The sequence below is a fragment of the Mobula hypostoma genome, chromosome 1, assembly GCF_963921235.1.
Source record: "Mobula hypostoma chromosome 1, sMobHyp1.1, whole genome shotgun sequence".
NCBI lineage: Eukaryota > Metazoa > Chordata > Chondrichthyes > Myliobatiformes > Myliobatidae > Mobula > Mobula hypostoma.
The window spans coordinates 202,874,320-202,896,348 of NC_086097.1; the positions used below are offsets into that span (position 1 = coordinate 202,874,320).

The window sequence follows — 22,029 nt, forward strand, 5'->3', positions numbered from 1 at the left end:
TTGGCATAGAGGTAGTGAAGTTGTAGTTTAAGTGGCATATGAGTTTGGGCCTCAGATGTGCATGTTAGATTTTAACAATAAAATCTGATGCTATGCTACAGTTTTAGAAGTTTCAATATTTATGTTGGAATTGTTCAGTTTTGGAGGAGAAATAAGCACCTACATGTCTTGCCAAGGCTGAGCTCTCATACCGTGAATGTTCTTAAATTTTGAGCTTTGTCCAAGCAATTACAAAAATCTTTCCTTGGCTGACTAACCAAGAAAAGTTTTCAGTTGTTTCATTCAGGAAGGTATTTTGCTTTCCCTAAAGATACTGAATATCAAAATGCCATAAACAGAAAGAGACGAGAGATACCAAGTGTCTTCCTTGTTTTGGTAATGGCACTGACTTCCTCTGCTGCAAAGGCATGCTGTGTTCAAAGCACTAACTCTCTGAAATTTATGGCTTCACTCATGAATTAGATTGTCTCCAGGCTATCGGAATCAGGACCAGGTTTAGTATCACTGGGACATGTAGTGAAATTTGTTAACTTAGTGGCAGCAGTACAATGCAATACATGATAAATATAGAAAATAAATAAATCAATTACAGTAAATATATATATTATACACACACACACACACACACATTTTAAATAGTTAAATTAAAAATAGTGCAAAAACAGAAATGTTAAAAAGTGAGGTGGTATTTTGGGTTCAGTGTCCATTCCGGAATCAGATGGCAGAAGGGAAGAAACTGCTCCTGAATTGCTGTGTGTGTTCCTTCAGGCTTCTATACCTCCTTCCTGATGGTAACAATGAGAAGAGAGCATGCCCTGGATGATGGGGGTCCTTAATAATGGATGCCAGCTTTCTGAGGCACTGCTCCTTGAAAATGTTTTGAATACTATGGACTAGTACCCAAGATGGAACTGAATAATTTTACAACTTTCTCTAGCTTCTTTTGATCCTGTGCAGTAGCGCCCCCGCCCCGCAGTACATCTGTAGAAGCTTTTGAGTGTTTTCAGTGACAAACCAAATCTCTTCAAACTCCTGTTGAAATATAGTCACTGTCTTGCCTTCTTTGAAGCTGCATTGATATGTTAGGACCAGGTTAGATCCTCAGAAATCTTGCCACTCAGGAACTTGAAATTTCTCACTCTCTCCACTTCTGGTCCCTCTATGAGGATTGGTTCGTGTTCCTTCGTCTTACTCTTTCCGAAGTCTATAATCAGCTCTTTGGTCTTACTGACATTGAGTGCGAGGTTGTTGCTGCGACACAGTTCAACTAGCTGGGATATCTCACTCCTGTACGCCCTCTCATCCCCATCTGAGATCCTGCCAATAATGGTTAATTCTTTATTATTGCTGATGCTGCTCCTTTATGAACCAATAGATTAAACATTCACTAGTCCTGAAGAAGATCTCAGCATATACTTAGAAAATTTACAAGGCCCACTTTTATCCTTTCATTCTGTAAGAACTTTTGTTTATAATTCAAATGTAACCAATATGTTATTTCAAGCAGAATTTATGCCTGAACAAAATTATTTAATTCTTTTTCAATGAATTTGAAATGTTTTCCATTCATCTTTTAAATAAAAGCTATTTGCTTATTCTTAGAAATATATGGAGCCCATCTCAACATTTACATTCAGTAGAACAATTTTTATACAATATTTATTTTTGTTATATGACTGCTCTGAGTAAATGCAAGTTGTTATTTGCTGCAACTGTAGAGTAATCTTGAAAGAAAAAGACATGTATATAACTTTTCTAAAACTTGGAATATCTCAAAGTGCTTTATGGCCTATGAAGTCATTTGACATGTTTACCATAATACTGTAGGAACATCAGTTTGATAAATCCAGTAACTTTTGTTTGTTTTAAATCCAACAATCATTATTGTGACAAATAAAATTGTCTTAGCAATTTGCTAATATTTATAATAAACAGAAAAGTAGGCTATTTAGAACTTTGGTAGCAAGTCATGAATCTTTCCAGAACCTTGCAGGAGACCTACACTTCCTACTGAAGTTTGCTACTTAATAATAAAAATAAATCATATTTAAGTGCTCTTTATTTTCACTTTTGGTTCCAGGAGACAGAGCCACAAAGTACAATTTGTGTATTTATTTATGGAGCTTTATTTACATGAAACATAGAACAGCACAGTCCAGGAACAAGCCCTTCGGCCCAGCATGCCTGCACCAACCATGCTGCCAGTCTAAACTAATGACATCTACTTGCACAAGGTCTATACTTCTGGCCTTTTCATTGCCTATTCATGCGTTTGTCTTAATGCTATTGTATCTGCTTCTTTCACTTCCCCAGGCAGCATATTCCAGGCACCTACCAATCTCAATGTTAAAAAAAAACCTGCCTCTCAAATTTTTAAACTTTTTTCCTCTTAATTAAATGTATGCTCTGTAGTATTTCATAATTGATTCTTGGGAAGGAGACTCTCACAAATTAAATACGTAGCCAAGTTAGGTTTCTATCTTACATTTTTATCTTTCAGCTTTCTAATCCCCATCAATTTTTTTAGACTTTGTAATCCAACATCTTTTTTCTTCAATTTAGAGAAAAAAAAATTACTTACTAGTGATTGGATGTGGAAATGCAAGCTCAGAAAACTGATCTTGCATTGTGGTATTTTACAATTTGGGGTAAACTAAATAAGTAATGTTTGGACATTGCTGGCAAGTCATCGCTTATACTCCATCCCTAATTGGTTCCAGAAGTGTGTGACTTGCTGGCCGTTTCTGAGGGCAATTAAAGTTAGCAGCATTGGTGGGCCTGGATTGACGTAGAGTCCAGGTCTGTGGAGGGTGGCAGATTTTCTTCGATAAAGAACCTTAGTGAAACAAATGATTTTATTTACAATAGAAGGACTTTAGTGAAGCAAATCGATTTTTAAAGATATGCAGTACTTTCAGAGTGATCATTATCGTTAGAGCATTTTTTAAAATGTATTTTATTAGTTGAATCTAAATTTCCCTTGCAGCTTTGGGAGATTAAAATTTGTATTTGTGAATTAAATTTCTCGGCCTCTACATTAATGTAGTATTTTAACCACGCCATCACGATGGCTGTCGATCAACAGTGCATATTCCACATATACTGTTGTTTTGTACCAACCAATAAAGGTTGTCATGGAAAAAAAACTATAATTGTTTAATTCTAAATTTAGAATTTCCCAGTTAGCTTTCTAACTAAATAATTCGTTAGGAGACATATAAGAATCCTATCTGTATTCTCAAGATTCAAGATTGTTTAATGTCATTTCCAGCATGCAAATATAAAGGAAAGTGAAATAATTGTTACTCCAGATCCACTGCAGCACAAAAAAGCACAGTAAGATAAAGAACAGAATAATAACAAACACAACACATAAGATAGCTTGTATACAGATTGATTGCATGTCCATAAAGTGACAGTAGGCACAGCATTGCCTATACATAAAGTGACTCTGACAGGAAATGATAAAGTAGTGGTGGTGGGTGTGTAGAGGGGTGGGTTAGTGGGTAAAGGTGTAGATCAGTCTTACTGCTCGGGGACAGAACTTCTTGAGTCTGATAGTCCTGGTGTGCTATGTCCTCTCCTCTCCAATGGAATTGGAATAATCTGTATGAGCAGGTGGGGTGAAATTCTTCATGATGTTACTGGCCATTTTCCAGCACCTTTCTGTATATATATCCTTGATGGTGGGTAGGCTGGTGCTGGTGATGTGTTGTGCAGTTTTGACTGCTTGTTGTAGAGCATTCCTGTCTGCCGCAGTGCAGTTTCTGTACTATGCAGTGGTGCAGTATGTTAGAATGCTCTCATTGTGCATCTGTAGAATGACATGAATATAGACATGCATAGTCCAGCTCTCTTCAGCCTCTTCAGAATTTTAATGTCTCCATGTTCCAGTGCTAGCAACAAAGAGCTACAGGTGTCCCCCGCTTTTCGAACGTTCGCTTTACGAAACCTCACTGTTACGAAAGACCTACATTAGTTCCCTGTTTTTGCTAACGGAAGGTGTTTTCACTGTTACGAAGAAAGGCAGCACGTGAAAAAAGGCAGTGCGCGCCCCAAGCAGCCGCACTCCCCCGGATTCGGAATGGCATTCTAGCCGGCATTGCTTAAACACGTGCCTGTGAGCAGCCGTTTGCAAGAGGAGTTCTAAGGTATCGGAAAAGCCTGAAAGAGCTCGTAAAGGTGTTAAGCTTTAGCGTAAAACTAGACATAATTAAGCATTTCGAACATGGTGAACGAAGTAAGGACAAAGTGAGTTTGGCTTGTGGAAGTTGACGAAGATGATGTTGAAGAGGTTTTGGTATCCCATGACCAAGAACTGATAGATGAAGAGCTGATGCAATTGGAAGAGGAAAGGATAACAATCAAAACCGAATGCAATAGCAAAAGTGAACTCGTCCAGGAACTGAACGTGAAGCAACTGTGTGAGATTTTCGCTGCAATGATAAAGTACGACTTTAATTTTGAAAGGGTACATCAGTTTAGGGCATATTTGCAGGATGGTTTGAGTGCTTACAAAGAAATGTATGATCTAAAAATGCGTGAGGCTAAGCAGTCAAGCAAGCTTTCCACATCAGCCGCAGCAGATGACGAACCTCAACCTTTGACATCGAGGCAGGCAGACATGGAAGAAGATGACCTGCCTGCCCTGATCAACGATGAGATGACACCCCAGTGTGCCACCATCCCAACCCCCGGGCCGCAAACAGATAGCGATTAGCGGAGAATGCAGCGGTAGTCGGGAGGCACCCAGCACATCTTTAAGAAAAAAGCTGAAACAAACAAGCTAATTAATTAGGTGCCGCCCAGCATGTAAATGTCAGCCCAGATCAGAGGCGACAGAATCGGCAATCGCCTCTGATCTGGGCCGACATTTATGTACCGGGCAGCACCTAATTAATTAGCTTGTTTGTTTCGGCTTTTTTCTTAAAGATGTGCTGAGTGCGTTCCGGCTACCGCTGTACCCCTGCATACTTCGCAGATCGGTATCGGGTCGGTGCCCGGAGGGTGGGAGCCACTGCACCACCCCGACTTCTGATGACTCAGCCTAACACACCATCATCAGTGTGTTCTGCGCTGTCTTCCCTATTCCGGTAAGTGATACTACACTGTACATACATTATTTCTACTTTATATCGACTGTGTATTTTTATGTGTTATTTGGTATGATTTGGCAGCTTCATAGCTTAAAGGTTACTGGAGCGCGCTTGCGCCGTGTTTCTGCCAACAGTGTTTGCGCTGTGTTTCTGCTGAGAGCGCTTGCATGAGATTTTCGCTACGGAGAACAGTGCAGCAATGATTGTGGAAAAGTATTTCTACTTTATATAGGCTGTGTATTTATCATATCGTTCCTTCTTTTACTATATGTTACTGTTATTTTAGGTTTTATGTGTTATTTGGCTTGATTTGGTAGGTTATTTTTGGGTCTGCGAACACTCACAAATTTTTCCCATATAAATAAATGGTAATTGCTTCTTTGCTTTTCGACATTCCGGCTTTTGAACCGTTTCATAGGAACGCTCTACCTTTGGATGGCGGGGGAACCCTGTATACCTGAGATGTTGAAAGGACATGTCATGTGGTATTATTGGAAAAGATACCAGCTCAGATGAAAGATTAGCTAACTGGCAGAAAGCAAAGAGTGGGAATAAAGGAGACCATACCTGGTTTGCTGCTGGTGACTAGTGATATTCTGCAAGAGTCGGTGGTGGTACCACTTTTTTTCACATTATATGTCAACGATCTGGATGACCGAATTGGTGGCTTTGTGGCCAAGTTTTGAATGATATAAAGATAGGTGGAGATAGGCAGTGCTAAGGAAACGGGAAGTCTGCAGAAAGACTTGGGCAGATTACAAGAATGGACAAAGAAATGGCAGATGGAATAAAGTGAAGGGAAATATATGGTCATGCACTTTGGTAGAAGGAATAAAGGTGCAGACTATTTTCTAAGCGATGAGCAAATTCAGAAATCGGATGTGCAAAGGGACTTGGAAGCCCTAGTGCAAGATTCCAGATTGAGTTGGTAGTAAGGAAGGCAAATACCATATCATCATTAATTTCAAAAGGACTGAAATATAAACACAAGATGTAATGCTGAGGCTTGATAAGGCATTGATCAGACCATGTTTAGAGTATCATGAGCAGCTTTGGGCCCCTTATTTGAGAAAGGATGTGCTTGGCATTGGAAAGAGTTCAGACGAGGATTATGAGAATGATCCTGCAAATCAGAAGTTTAAATTATGAGTTGCATTTAATGACTCTGACCCTGTAATTGCTGGAATTTAGAAGAATGAGAGGGTATGTCATTGAAATCTACTGAATATTGAAAGGCTGAGGTAGAGTGGACGTGAAGAGGATGTTTCCAATAATGGGAGTATCCAAGACCAGAGGGCACAGCCTCAGAATAGAAGGGAATCCTTTTAGAACAGAGATGAGGAACAATTTGTAGAATTTCTAGGTCAAGTCATTGGATATACTGATTGTATAGCAGAGGTTGATAGGTTCTTAATTAGTAAGGATTTCAAAGGTTATTGGGAGCTGGCAGGAGAATGACATTGAGGGGGAAATTAAACCTGCCATAATCGAAAGGCAGAACAGACTCGATGATCTGAATGGTTTAATTCCGTTCCTATGTCTTATGGTGTTATGGTTATATGGTTTAAAAAACAACAACGGACCAAGATAAAGTCTTACTGGACAAAAAATTCATGTTCAGAGAAAAGATAATCATATTAAAAATTAGATTAATTGTTTGTTTTCTTATAGGCTCTGTCTTCTGGTGCAAGACGTATATGGTTTATTTAGTGAAGTTCACCAGAACACATTCTGCTCAGCAGAAGAAGACTTGCTAGCACAAAATGCTTGCTGGGAGGGAAAGACATGCTACCTCACAGGAATGAAGGTTCTCCAGAGAACAACACGTGGAAGGTACAAAGAAAAAGTGAATCAAAAAAAATGTATACAAGCTATCTTATGTGTTGTGTTTCCTACTATTTCCTACTATTCCTATCTTTATCTTATTGTGCTTTTTTGTGCTGCATTGGATCAGGAGGAAAATTCAGGATAAAGTTAAGATTAAAGATTTGTGAACGTTATTGCTAACTGATGTTGTATCTGTCATTGTGACTTTTGATTTGTAATAGGGGAAGCAAAGTTCACTGTCTGCATTTAATAAAACCATGTTTTGGAAAGCAATTATTTAGAAATCACATTTCCTCAGAAATGTTACCTGCAAGAGTAAACAGAGATAATAAGAGGTAATATACTTAGATATTTCAAATAAAATTTGGAATTTAGATGATTAATGCAGTATGTTAACTATTCTAAGGTATGAAGTTCCCTTAAACACTATTGAACTTCTCAACCTTCTTTTTTCCTTTGAGACCTTTGCTTTTGAATGGTGTTCATAGGCAAATAGAGCAGCATGTCTGGTTTACATCTGCAATGAAGGAAATAGAATTAATGATTCAGGTCAGGAACCCTTCATCAGAAAACCTGTTGTTTTTAGAAAACTTTTGGTCTTCTGCCTCAATAACTCATGAGACATCACATAATTTATTTATTTATTTAGAGATGCAGTGCAGTATAGACCCTTCCAGCCCAACAAACTGCACTGCCCAGTAACCCACCTATTTAACCCTCGCTTAATCACAGGACAATTTACAATAACCAGTTAATCTACTAACTGGTACGTCTTTGGACTGTGGGAAGAAACCAAAGCACACAGAGGGAACCCACATACACATGGGAAGAACATACAATCTTTCTTACAGAGGATATCGGAATTGAACTCCGAACTCTGATGCCCCAAGCTGTAATAGTGTCGCACAAACTGTTATGCTACAATGGTGCCCTTAAAAAAAAATGCTTCACATTTTTTGGAAGATATTGTGTACTGTTTGTTTGAAATATGAGGGGAAGAAAGGAAATTCTGAAGAAGAAAAAATAATTAACATTTCAGGTGGATGTCCACAAGATATTTTCTGATGTGCTGATACAAGTTTAATTTGAGAAGGCAGAGATTTAATAGGAACCAGAGAGACAATAGTTGGGTGGTCAGTATATGAGCTGGTAGAAGAAGTGGTTGGGTCAGATACATTAACAACACTTAGACCGTAAGACCATAAGATACAGGAGCAGAATTAAGCCTTTTGGTCCACCGAGTCTGCTCCTCAGCTGATCCATTTCCCTCAGTCCAGATTTCTTACCTTCTCCCCGTATCCATTCATGCCCTGACTAATCAAGAATCTATCAACCTCTGCCTTAAATATACCCAATAATTGGCCACCACAGCCACCTGTGGCAACGACTGCCACAGATTCACCACTCTCTGGCCAAAGATACTCCTCCTCATCTCCATTCTTAATGACTTTCCTGTGATTCTTCAGCTGTGTCCTCTGGTCTTAGGCTCCCCCACTGCAGGAAACATCCTCCCCACATCCACTCTATTGAGGCCTTTCAACGTTCGATAGGTTTCAATGAGATTCCCCCCCATTCTTTTGTATTCCAGTGAGTACTGACCCAGAGCCGTCAAGTGGTCCTCATATGATGAGCCTTTCAGTTCCGGAATAATTTTTGTGAAACAACTTTGAACTCTGTCCAATGACAGCATATCCTTTCTCAAAGAGGGACCCAAAACTGCTCACGGTACCCCCAAGTGAGGCCTCACCAGTGTCTTACATAAGCTCAAAATTACATCCTTGCTTTTATATTCTAGTCCTCTCAAAATGAATGCTAACATTGCATTTGCCTTCCACGCCACCGACTCAACTTGCAAATTAACGTTTAGGGAATCCTGCATGACTGTTAAATCCCATTGGACCTCAGATTTTTGAACTTTCTCTTCATTTAGAAAATAGTCTATGATTGTATTTCTTCTACCATGTATTTCCCAACTCCGTATCCATCTGCCATTTCTTTGCCTATTCTCCTAATCTAAGTCCTTCTGTTGCCTGTCGGCTTCCTCAACCTTCCCTGCCCCTCTAGTTATTTTTGTATAATCTGCAAACTTGGCCACAAACCGTCAATTCCATCATTCGGATCATTGATATATAACGTGTAACCCTCAGGTTTGGCCAGCAGCATTAGTCTAGGGAAGACAATCTCTGGCCCCGCCAAATGTGTGGAATCTGAGGTGTAAAACCTCTTGTTTGTGTGGATGCGATGTGATTGGTTCCCCCATTACGAGTCAGTTCCACGAAAGGACAGACGGTACACCAGATGCGATTTAGCTTTATAATTCTTAATTTGACTGAAAGGTTAGTAAAGAAAACAAAAAGAAAAGGGCCCACTTTAATGAAACAGTCTAATGTGCATGTGGTTAGTCCTCCATCAGTTTCTCCCGGGTGTCGTCGACTCCCAACCCAACTCCAAATCCACTCTGTCCTGCAGTCTGCGACCTTGCGTCTTCTCTCTTCATCTCTCCGCTGAACAAAAGACCAAGAACACCTCGCTCTTAGGCACACAACAAGAAAAAGCACTCCCTTCATTGGACGGTGCACATTCCAAAGTCCCTGTTTTCTCTAGCCATAGCCCAAACTCTGCTGCTACAGAAAAACCATTACTTTAGCAGTGAAACCTTCCCCAGGGCATTATAAACGTAAAAAGAAGTGGTCCTAACACAGGCCTTTGTGGAACACCACTAGTCAACGGCAGCCAACCAGAAAAGGCTCCCTTAATTCCCACGCTTTGCCTCCTGCCAATTAGGCAATGGTCTATCCATGCTAGTGTCTTTCCTGTAATACCATGAGCTCTTATCGTGTTCAGCAGCCTCATGTGTGGCACCTTATCAAAGGCCTTCTGAAAGTCCAAGTACACAACATCAACAACTTCTTTGAAAAAGTGGTTACTTATAGTTATGGTATATCTTCTGTGGAAAATGCATTTCAGTGTCCTAAATTATGAAAAAAAGATTCAGCTGTAAACTCTCCAATTGCCTTCAGATATTTTAATCATTCAGAAGATAAATGAGGGAAAGCTTTTATAGAAGTAACTGCTGTGAGAAGCTATTATAGTTGTTTGTTCTCAAGCTTTGAAGTGTGATATGGTTTTAGGGGTGGGGCAGGTGTGGGAGGAAAGGGTTTAAGGTTGCTGGGAAGACAAAGATAAATGTCATCACTTGTTATTTGCTCCTTTACTAGTAGATGAATTGATTGTAAAGTGACAACCTGTGCAAGCTGGAACTTGCTTGTTTAACACCGTACCATAACTGATGGCAGTCTTTTGCAATATTGTCAGTGTATAGTCCAGCTAGAGTAATTTTAAACTATAGTCAAACAGGTTTTTCTTCATCCTTAAGATACTATACAGACTGAAGCAAAGATTGCTTCATGCAGTAAACCTGAAAGAAGTGGAATAAGGGCGTGACTGTTTCATTGTAACTTTTTAAAAATCGCGTGCAAATGGTTCCTTCATCAGGAAAGACAAATTCAATGCATGTCACACTTGGGCAATGATGGGAACATTACAATACGTGTGGGTTAATTCAGTCAATTAATTCAAGTGTTTTCACCTTCTGAACTTTCCAGTTTACTAGTTATTCCACACGGCGTTTAATCTGGCATTTTAAACAACTAAACTAAATAGCAGGTGGATTGGTTCAACAGCTTGGGAAAGTAAGGATAAAGTAAAAGGGAAGAAGAATGCAGGAGAAGTTACGGAAATTTCCAGAATAAAGAAAAAGTTTAGAAAGGGATAAGAATTTGGCTTCCAGTAATATGGACATAAAATTGAAAAGGATGACGTTGTGGGCATCGCTGAGTAGTGCTAAAAGAACATTGCAATTGGGAGCTGAACATCCAAGGGTATTCATTGTATCGAAGGACAAGCAGGTGGGCAGGCAGGGTAGTGTGGCTCTGTTGGTAAGAGATGAAATTAATTCTCCAGAAAGAAGTAATGTGGGACCAGAAGATGTTGTATCCTTATGGGTAGTGTGAAGAAACTGCAAGGGTAAAAATCCAATGAGGGAATTATGTACAAGCCTCGGAACAGTAGCCAAGATGCAAAGTGCAAATTAAAAAGGGAGATAGAAAAGGCATGCGAAATGAGTCATGAGGGATATGCATTTAGATTGGGAAAATCATATTGGTGCTGGATCCCAAGATATGGAATTTGTAGAATGCCTACAGGATAGCTTTTAGAGCCCACTAAAGAAAAAGCAATTTTGGATAGAGTGTTGAGTAATGAACCAGAATTTGATCCGGATCTTCAGAAGGCAGTGATCATAATACAGTTGAATTCATGCTGCAGTTTGAGAGGAAGAAATTAAAATTATATATATCATTATTACAGTGGAGGAAAAGGAACAACAGAGGCATGAGAGGGGAGCTGGTCAAAGTCGATTGAAAGGGGTCAGTAGAAGGGGGTTCAGCAGAACAGCGGTGGCTGGAGTTTCTGGGAGTCATTTGAAAAGCACAGGTTTAGATTATCTCAAAGAAGAAGCATTCTAAACGGAGGAAGAGGCAATCGTGGCTGACAAGGGAAATCAAAGGTACCATGAAAGCAAAAGAGAGGGCATACAACATAGCAAAAATTAGTGGGAAGCTGGAGGATTGGGAAGCTTTTAAAAACCAATAGAAGGAAACCAATATTGGACCACTGGAAAATTGAATTGAAGAGGTAGTGATGGGCGACAAAGAAATGGCAGAGGAACTTTATAAGTATTTTGCATCAGTCAATATGCAAGAAATTTGACAATGTCAGAGGGCAGAAGTGAATGTAGTCACTATTACAAAGGAGAAGGTGCTTGGGAAGCTGAAAGGTCTAAAGGTAGATAAAGTTACGTGGACCAGATAGACTACACACCAGGATTCTGAATGAGGGAGCTGAAAAGATCAGGAGGCATTAGTAGTCATCCTAGATTCCGGAATGGTTCCAGAGAACTGGAAGATTGCAAATATCACATCATTCTTAAAAAAGGGAGGGAGGAAAATGAGGAAATTATAAGCCAATTAGCCTGACTTCAGTGGTTGGGAAGATGTTAGAGTCCCACTAAGGATAAGGTTTCGGGTTACATGGCTTCTTTAGGGGGAATCTTGCCTGACAAATCTACAGGAATTTTTTGAGGAAATAACAAGAAGGATAGACAAAGGAGAGTCAACCAGTGTTGTTTACTTGGATTTTCAGAAGGCCTTGACAAGGTGCTGCAAATGAGACTGTTGTGCAAGAAAAGAACCCATGGTATTACAGTAAAGATAGTATCATGGACAATAGATTGGCTGACTGGCAAGAAGCAACGTGTGAGAATAAAGGGTTTTTTTCTGGTTGTGACTGATGACTAGAGTTGTTCCACAACAGTCGGTTAAGACAACTTCACTTTATGTTTTAAGTCAATGATTTAGATGATGAAATTGATGACTTTGAATCCACGTTTGCGGATGATACTAAAATATGTGAAGAGGCAAGCAGTTTTGAGGAATCAGGTAGTCTGCGGACGGACTTGGACAGATTATGAGAATGGGCAAAGAAGTGGAAAATGAAATACAGTGTAGGAAATCGTGTGGCCATAGATTTTCAGTAGCAGGAATACAGGTGTAGATTATTTTCTAAACAGGGAGAAAATTCTGAAATCAGGTGCACAAAGTGTCTTGGAAGCCCTAGTGCAGGAGATTACATGTAGGATAGATAAAGAGGATGCAGTGGATGTTGTCTATCTGGACTTTCAGAAGGCCTTTGACAAGGTGTCACACATGAGGCTGCTTACCAAGTCAAGAGCCCATGGTATTACATAAAAGCTACTGGCATGGTTAGAACATTGGCTGATTGGTAGGAGGCAGCAAGTGGGAGTAAATGGATCCTTTTCTGGTTAGCTGCCAGAGAGAAGGGGTCAGTGAAGGGACCGTTTCTTTTAATGCTGTATATCAATGATTTAGATGATGGAATAGAGGGCTTTGTTGCCAAGTTTGCAAATGATACAAAGATTGGTGGAGGGGCAGGTAGTGTTGAGGAAACAGAAAGGCTGCAGAAGGACTTAGACAGATTAGGAGAATGGGCAAGAAAGTGGCAACTGAAATACAATGTTGGCAAATGCAGGGTCATGCCCTTTGGTAGTAGAAATAAATGTGCAGACTATTTTTTAAATGGGGAGAAAATCCGAAAATCTGAGCTGCAAAGGGACTTGGGAGTCCTTGTGCAGGACACCCTAAAGGTTGACTTGCAGGGAGAGTCTGTGGTGAGGAAGGCAAATACAATGTTAGCATTCATTTCAAGAGGTCTTGAATACAAGAGCAGGGATGTGATGCTGAGGCTTTATAAGGCACTGGTGAGGCCTCACCTTGAGTATTGTGAACAGTTTTGGGCTCCTCATCTAAGAAAAGAAATGCTGGCATTGGAGAGGTTTCAGAGGAGGTGCGCAAGGATGATCCTGGGAATGAAAGGAACATTTGATGGCTCTGGGTCTGTACTCAGCTGGAATTCATAAGGATGAGGGGGGAATCTCATTGAAACCTTTCAAATGTTGGAAGCCTTAGACAGAGTAGATGTGGAAAGGATATTTTCCATGGTGGGGGAGTTTAGGACAAGAGGGCACAGCTTCAGGATACAGGGGCATCGAGAAATTTCTTTAGACAGAGGATAGTGAATTTGTGGAATTTGTTACCACAGGCAGCTGTGGAGGCCCGGTCATTTGTTGTATTTAAGGCAGAGCTTGATAGGTTCTTGATTGGACACATCATCAACGGTTACATGGAGAAGGCCAGTGAGTGGGGCTGAGGAAGGGGGAAAAAAAGGATCAGCCATGATTGAATGGACCAAATCCCCTAATTCTGCTCCTATGTCTTATGGTCTTATGGATTCCCTAAAGGATAACTTGCAGTTTGAATCAGAACGAAGGCAAATCCAATGTTAGCATTCATTTCAAGAAGATTGGATTATAAAAGCAAGGATATAATGCTGAGGCTTTATAATCAGAATCAGGTTTAATATCACCAGCATATTTGTTAACCTAGCGTCAGCAGACAATTCCATGCACGATAATATGGAAAAAATAAGTAAACCAATTACAGTAAGTATGTATATGTATATTAAATAGTTAAATTAAAAATTATGCAAACAGAAATTTTTTTTTAAATGAGCTAGTGTTCATAGACATTAGTCAGACCGCATTTGGAGTATTGTAATCAGATTTGGGCCCCTTATCTGAGAAAGAATGTACTGGTGTTGGACATGGTCCAGAGAAGGTTTACAAGAATGATTCCGGGAATGTAAGAGTTAATGTAAGAGGAGCATTTGATGGCTCTGGGTCTGTACTCACTGGTGTTTTGAAGAATAAGGGAGAGATCTCATTTAAACCTTTTGAATATTGAAAGGCCTAGATAGAGGCGAGAACGTTGAAAGAATGTTTCTAATAACGGGAGAGTCTACGACCAGAGGGCACAGCCTCAGAGTACAAGGACGTCCATTTAGAACAGAGAAGGGGTGGAATTTATATAGCCAGAAGGTGGTGAATCTATGGAATTCATTGCTACAGACGGCTGTGGAGGCCAAGTCATAGACTATATCTAAAGCACAGGTTAATAAATTCTTGATTAGTAAGAGTATCAAAGGTTACACAGAAAAAGTGGGAGAATGGGGTTGAGAGGGATAATAAATCAGCCATGATCAAATGGTGGAGCAGACTCGATGAGCCAAATGGCCTAATTCTGTTCCTACTTCTTATGGTTTAACTCTGATTCATTAAAAATATACCCTTGGTGTCTGCATCCCCTTAGGTATATGGGAAATAATCAATGTTATCATGCCCTTTCAATGATTCTTCCTAAGCTCCCTTCAATTATTTTTAATGTCTGATGCATGCTCCTCTGCTATGATTTCAGTGAGCACTTGAACATTTTGACTTCTCCTTCGGTTCAAATCACAATGTCATCATTTATATTTATACTTAACCTCAGTGGTTAAACTCATGCAACAATAAGATGAAATACATCTTTGGTTCAATGGTGCATAAGAATATGATTATGAGTAAGATTGGCCTTTAAGCCCCTTGAGATTGCCTTGGCACTTCAAAAGATCACAGCTAATTTTCTTCAAACTCCAATTTCCCACTCAATTGATATATTGTAAATGTCCTTTGATTTCATAGATTCCAAAAATTCTTATTGCTGTCAGCTTGAATAGACAACTGTGCAAACCCGGCTTTAGTGATTAGAGTGCCCCAGGGCTAAGAGGAAATGGCGGTGACCTTGTTTAGGCGTATAAAATTTTGGAGGATTGATGACTTGAGGTTGAGGGAGATAATTTTTTGAAATATTGGGGAATTTAGAATTGGCAGTGCAGAGGAGTTGAGGCCTGATTAGATCAGCATGCCCGAATTGAATAGTGGGACAGTCTTGAGGGACCAGGTGACCTACACATGCTTTTTTTTAATTTTTGTTCTTTTTTTTGAGTGAACAGCTACTTTCCTAACTCTGCCTTTAATAGCTGACCTTTTTGCTTGAGATTATTTACTTGAGTTCTAGAGTCACCAGTCAAGGGAAAGAAACCCCTTCAAAACAGAATCAATATGTTTCAAATAGATAAGTCATTGTTCTCCTTTATGGTGAGAACATAATAGACTATATTGCATAATATCACAAGAAAAGAAGGTAAAACTTGTGCAAGCTGCTACAGGTATGGTCTCATAAAAAGTCCTGGTCATTTATGGATTGACTTCTTTATTGCCATATCCCAGTGGCCTTGGAATTTCCCATTCTATTCAGTTATTGTATTTGCATTCTATCTTTCTGTGTCTCATACAGTTTTTCACTGGGTTGGCATCTGCTGAAAATATGTAGAAGGTGTACAAGCACTGCCCGGAGCTTCTCAAGATTCTTTGGAAGATCCAGTGAGTGATGTGGCGCAGGGGGACAGTGGCAGACCAGTGGAGCTACGCAGAGGGGGTCTGGATCCCCAAGGAGGAAAATTTGTCGAACCTGGAACAGTTCAGATCCATCTCACTGCTTAGTGTGGAAGGGAAAATTTTCTTTACTGTCTTGTCCCACCGGATGACGGACTTTCTCCTCAAGAACGCTTACATCAACACCTCAGTGCAGAAGGGTGGAATTCCCGGAGTGCCTGGGTGCCTGGAACACACTGGAGTAGTCACCCAGCTGATCAGGGAGCCGCACATGGGGGAGGGAAACCTGGTCATGCTTTGGCTAGTTCTCGCCAATGCGTATGGGTCAATACCCCAGACACTGGTGGAGTTTACACTGGATCAACACCATGTTCCCAGAAAGATCAAGGACCTTATCTTGAACTACTACAGGAACTTCAGACTGAGAGTCACTTCTGGAGCTATGACATCAGGCTGGCATAGGCCGGAGAAGGGGATTATAACTGGGTGCACAATCTCCGTTACTCTCTTTGGCCTTGCCGTGAATATGATAGTCAAGGCAGCTGAGGCAGAGTGTAGAAGCCCGCTGACCAAGTCTCGTGTTCAGCAGCCCCAATCAGAGCCTTTATGGATGACCTCATTGTCACAACAACATCAGTTCCTGGCGGCAGGTGGATCCTCCAGGGCCTGGAAAAGTTCATCGCATGGGCAAGGATGAGCTTCAAACCAGCTAAATCCAGGTCCATGGTGTTGAAGAAGAGCAAAGTGGCAGACAGGTTTTGTTTTACCTTGGATGGCACTACAATTCCATCTATCACCAAGAAGCCAGTCAAGAGCTTGGGGAAGGTCTTCGACTGTAGCCTCAGAGATGCAGCTGCCGTGTGATCAATTTCCAAGGAGCTTGAGAGCTGGATCACCACGGTGGACAAGTCAGGCCTACCTGGAAGGTTCAAAGCCTGGATTAACCAGCATGGCATCCTACCCCGAGTCCTATGGCCGCTACTGGTATACGAGGTGCCTGTGACAACTGTGGAGTTGCTGGAGAGGAAGGTCAGTAACTACCTTCGAAGGTGGCTGGGCCTACCTCGTAGTCTGAGTGGCGCAGCACTGTATGGAAGGTGCAATAAGCTGTGACTTCCCTTCAGCAGCCTGGACGAGGAGTTCAGGGTTTTCCGCACAAAAGAGGTGCTGCAGTACAAGGATTCCAAGGGCCTTAAAGTGGCAGCAGCAGGCATCCAGGTACGGACAGGCAGGAGGTGGAAGGCTCAGGAAGGGCTGGTGGTAGCAGAGTCCCGGCTGAGACACAGGGCTCTGGTGGGGACAATGTCAACTGGGCGAGCGGGGCTGGGCTTTGGTTCACAACCTCGCTATGACAAGGCCAAAGGCAAGGTCAGACGCCAACGAGTCCTGCAGGAAGTGCGGTCTGGCGTTGAAGAGGAGAGGAGTAGCAGGATGGTGGGCATGCGGCAGCAGGGAGCATGGACAAGGTGAGAAGGTGCGCTGGAGCGGAAAATCTCCTGGTCTGACATCTGGCAGGCAGAACCCCAGTGCATTAAATTTATGATCCAGGCTGTCTATGATGTCTTACCAAGCGCTGCAAACCTCCATGCCAGGGGCAAGATCGATACACCAGCATGTCCTCTCTGTCCAGGAAGAGGATCACTGGAGCACATCCTTAGCAGCTGCCCTAAAGCCTTGGGGGAAGGTCGCTACCAGTGGCGTCATGACCAGGTGCTGAAGGCAGTGGCAGAGAGCTTTGTGATGGCCATGACCACCAGCAAACAGGGTGGTCAGAGGAAGAACATCTCCTTTGTCAGAGCCGGAGCACGGCCCCTACGTCAGCCCAGACCAGCGTCATCATCGGGCCTGCTTAGCACCGCAGCAGACTGGCTGCTTCAAGTTGACCCGGGGAGGCAGCTGAAGTTTCCCGACCAAAAAGCAACAACTTCTCTGAGGCCGGATGTGGTCCTTTCTTCAGTGTCCTCGAAGCAGGTTGTCCTCATCGTGTTGTCAGTTCCCTGGGAGGACCGCATTGAGGAGGCAAGTGAGTGGAAGCGGGCCAAGTACCAGGAGCTGGTGGATCAGTGCTGGGGACAAGGCTGGGAGGCTCGCTGTGAGCCTATCGAAGTCGGGTGCAGGGGTTCTGCTGGCCACTCACTCTGCAGAGTCTACACCCTACTAGGCATCACTGGGTCTGGCAAGAGGAAAGCTATCAGGACCATCACAGAGGCCGCTGAGAGAGCCTCCAGATGGCTGTGGATCGGGAGGGGAGATCCGTAGGTCAACGTTGCTGGGACACATGCTGGGGTCTGATCCACCCCGGCTGGGTCGCCTGGGCGAGGGTGTATGTTGTTGAAAGACCCGAAGCACCCGACGACCCCAGGTTACATCACTGATGATGTGTCCCAGCGCATCCGCAGGGTGTATCTCAGAATCATAGCAGTTCCATTCTCCTTGTCTTGTCTCCCTTTCTCTTCACCATTTACACCTCGGACTTCAACTACTGCACAGAGTCTTGTCATCTTCAGAAGTTTTCGGATGACTCTGCCATAGTTGGATGCATCAGCAGGGGAGATAAGGCTGAGTACAGGGCTACGGTAGGAAACTTTGTCACATGGTGTGAGCAGAATTATCTGCAGCTTAATGTGAAAAAGACTAAGGAGCTGGTGGTAGACCTGAGGAGAGCTAAGGCACCGGTGACCCCTGTTTCCATCCAGGGGGTAGTGGACATGGTGGAGGATTACAAATACCTGGGGATACGAATTGACAATAAACTGGACTGGTCAAAGAACACTGAGGCTGTCTACAAGAAGGGTCAGAGCCGTCCCTATTTCCTGAGGAGACTGAGGTCCTTTAACATCTGCCGGACGATGCTGAGGATGTTCTTCGGTCTGTGGTGGCCAGTGTGATCATGTTGGCTGTTGTGTGCTGGGGCAGCAGGCTGAGGGTAGCAGACACCAACAGAATCAACAAACTCATTCGTAAGGCCAGTGATGTTGTGGGGATGGAACTGGACTCTCTGATGGTGGTGTCTGAAAAGAGGATGCTGTCCAAGTTGCATGCCATCTTGGTCAATGTCTCCCATCCACTACATAATGTACTGGGTGGGCACAGGAGTACGTTCAGCCAGAGACTCATCCCACTGAGATGTAGCACAGAGTGTCATAGGAAGTCATTCCTGCCTGTGGCCATCAAACTTTACAACTCCTCCCTTGAAGGGTCAGACATCCTGAGCCAATAGGCTGGTCCGGGACCTATTTCATAATTTAATGGCATAATTTACATATTACTATTTAACTATTTATGGTTCGACTGCAACGAAAACAAATAACCTTATACCTGCATACATTGTACTCTATCTGGAACCATTCTGGTGGATCTTTGCTGCATTCTTCAAAATAAGTATTTCATTTTTCACTTAAGGAGGTCAATATTAGTCTCAAAGATTCAGGGGTAGTGTCACCAAGGCTCTCTATACTTGTGAAACAACTCTTTGAGAGAGGCCTTTTTAATTGCCTGGTCAATCAGGCATGTTCGTGCACATTAACTCAGCGCATCAACATGGCGAGAAGGTTCAAACATCAGAGGTGCAGAGGGCCTGAGGAGTCCTCATTCCTGACTCCCAGGAGGTTACTTTACAGGTTGAGTCTGTGGTAAAGAAGGCAACTGCAATGTTGGCATTTATTTCAAGGGGAATAGAATATAAAAGCAAGGAGATAATGCTGAGCCTTTATAAGACACTAGTCAGGCTGCATTGTCAACAGTTTTGGGCCTCATATCTCAGAAAGGGTGTGTTGTCATTGGAGAGAGTCCAGAGGAAGTTCACAAGGAAGATTCCAAGAATGAAGATGTTAACATATGAGGAGCGTATAGCAGCTTTGAGCCTGCAGTCACTGGAATTTAGAAGAATGCAAGGGGGATCACATTGAAACCTATCAAATGTTGAAAGGATAGATAGGGTGGATGTGGAGAGGATGTTTTCTATGGTGGGGGTATCCAGAAATAGAGCCTCAAAATTGAGGGGCAAATCTTTAGAACAGAAGTAAGGAGGAATTTTTTTTAGCCAGAGAGTAGTAAATCTGTGGAATGCTGTGCCACAGACTGTGGCGGAGGACAAGTCCATTGAAATATTTAAGGCGGAAGTTGATTGTTTCCCGATTGGTCAGGACATCAAAGGATATGGCGAGAAGGCAGGTGTATGGGGTTCAGTGGGATCCAGGATCAGCAATGATAAAACGGGGAAGCAGCCTCGATGGGCTGAATGGCCCAATTCTGTTCGTATGTCTTATGGTATTTTGGTCTTATACGTTCCCAAAGAACTCAAGTTGTTTAATGAAACTTGATTTTCCTTCATAAACCTATGTTTACGGTACTCAATTGTAGTGTTAAAGGTTCTATGATTTTCCATATTACTAATTTAAGACTAACAGGCTGGTAATTCCATATTTTCTCTTCCCTTTCTTAAGTAGCAAAATCACATATGTTACCCACTCCAGATATTTATTTTGTTCCCATATCAAATAGAGTACTGTGCAAGAGTTTACGCACATATTTATAGTTAGGGTGCCTAAGACTTTTGTCAGTATGGAGGGGAGAGTAAGTTTGTAAATCTGACAGGAGCAAAGGATGTAGGAGTGGCAAGGGTGGAGTGCCGTTGGAGGGATATAGAACATGTGGCAGAGGAGTGCTGGGGCGGGGAATGGTGCAGGTGCAGACACACCCAGCCCTGCGTCATGAGGCAAGGTCATTTCATTTAAACAATTGGTTTATTCATCATGACAGAACGTCTCTCTGATGCTTCCTGCTCCCTTCCCACCCTACTGATGTAGAACCATATCGGTACCAGATATATCATCACCCAGATGTTACAAAATGTGTTTTTTGTGGCTTGATTACAGTACTGTGTAAAAGTCTTAGGCACCCTAGCTATACATACATACATACATACACACACACACACACACACACACACACACACACACACACACACACACAAAACCAACAGCAAGTTAGCCCATTGTAAGATCTCAGTGTTTTTTGATATTTTTACCTTTATTTCTCAGGTCTTCAGGGCTCTTCAGTCTTATTGAAAGTCTGTGGCCTCCATTGGTTCCTCCAAAGGTCCATGGGCACAGTCAAGACAGCCAAGAGGTAAAGGTGAATCCAGAAATTAATCTTCAATGAGCACTGCTTTCACTTTTACAAAAAAGTGTAAATATTTGGTGTGTATTTGATCGTATTTTGGGCTAGTTTTGCAGGTGCTGTTTTGTTGCAGTTGATCTGTTGTTTGTGTTGTTCAGTGAACATTATGGGCATGCTGTGTTGGTGGTGGAATGTGTGGCAGTACATCCTTAGGTTAAGTTGGTTGTTAACAGAAATTACACATTTCAATGAATGTTTTGATATACATGTGATAAATAGATGAATCTGAATGTAAATGAAGAAAATCAACGTAATAGGAACTTGGAGAAGTTAACTCAAAAAAACTTAATTTGAGATGGTCCAAAGGAGGATAACAAATTTAGATGCAGATCAAAAATTCATTGTCTCTTTATGATGCTCACAAAGCATGGGTTTTGTGGAGTGATGACAGCAAAATTCTTAGCATATGTAACTGACACCACATTTGGCGTTAGTATGCAAGTAAAAGCAAAAACCTGCAGGTCTGTCCATAGTTTGCCACTGAGCATCGGACCATGACCCACATGGAAGTCTCCAAGAGACCAATGGATTATTGTATTTCCTCACCACTTATAGTGGGGAACTTTTCCAAGATTCTGTGTGGTTTGGAGCAGATCGAGTTCATGCTTCCCTGTTATTTGAATTCAGGATTATAGTTGTAAGGCACTCTGATTCTTTTTTGTTTTCTGCAGCATTCTAGTGTGTTTAAAATAAAGTGCTTTCAGCTTTAATAATAAATATAATTTTGAAACAATTTAGCAATTTCCAATGGCTTGTTATATTTTAATATCTTTAAAACACACAGAAACATTCAGTCTTTGCCATTCCTGGTTTAAGTCAGGCAATTTTTTTTTTCTTCTTTTATAATGGATTCAGTTTTGAAAACACCTACAGTCTCACTAAATTCAATCATCTTTCCCCTGGAAGCTTACAGTAGGAAGATCAATAATTTTTCTCAGAGTCAATAACAAGTATGGCAGTTCAGTGCCTATTACAATATCTTGTCCTTTATTGTTTTATTTTCAAGTCTAAGATTGA

At 41.7% G+C, this 22,029-nt stretch overlaps 1 protein-coding gene across 3 annotated transcripts in view; it reads left to right on the plus strand.

The window, feature by feature from the left end:
• spidr (scaffold protein involved in DNA repair) overlaps positions 1-22,029 on the plus strand; it is a 282,041-nt gene that overhangs the window by 238,587 nt on the left and 21,425 nt on the right. For 2 of the 3 annotated variants that reach the window (XM_063063232.1, XM_063063243.1), the window contains 2 exons: positions 6,768-6,929; positions 20,874-20,967. In XM_063063232.1, coding sequence (XP_062919302.1) covers positions 6,768-6,929; positions 20,874-20,967 — 256 coding nt within the window. The remainder of the gene's footprint in view (positions 1-6,767; positions 6,930-20,873; positions 20,968-22,029) is intronic. The other variant, XM_063063237.1, reaches the window with a different exon arrangement.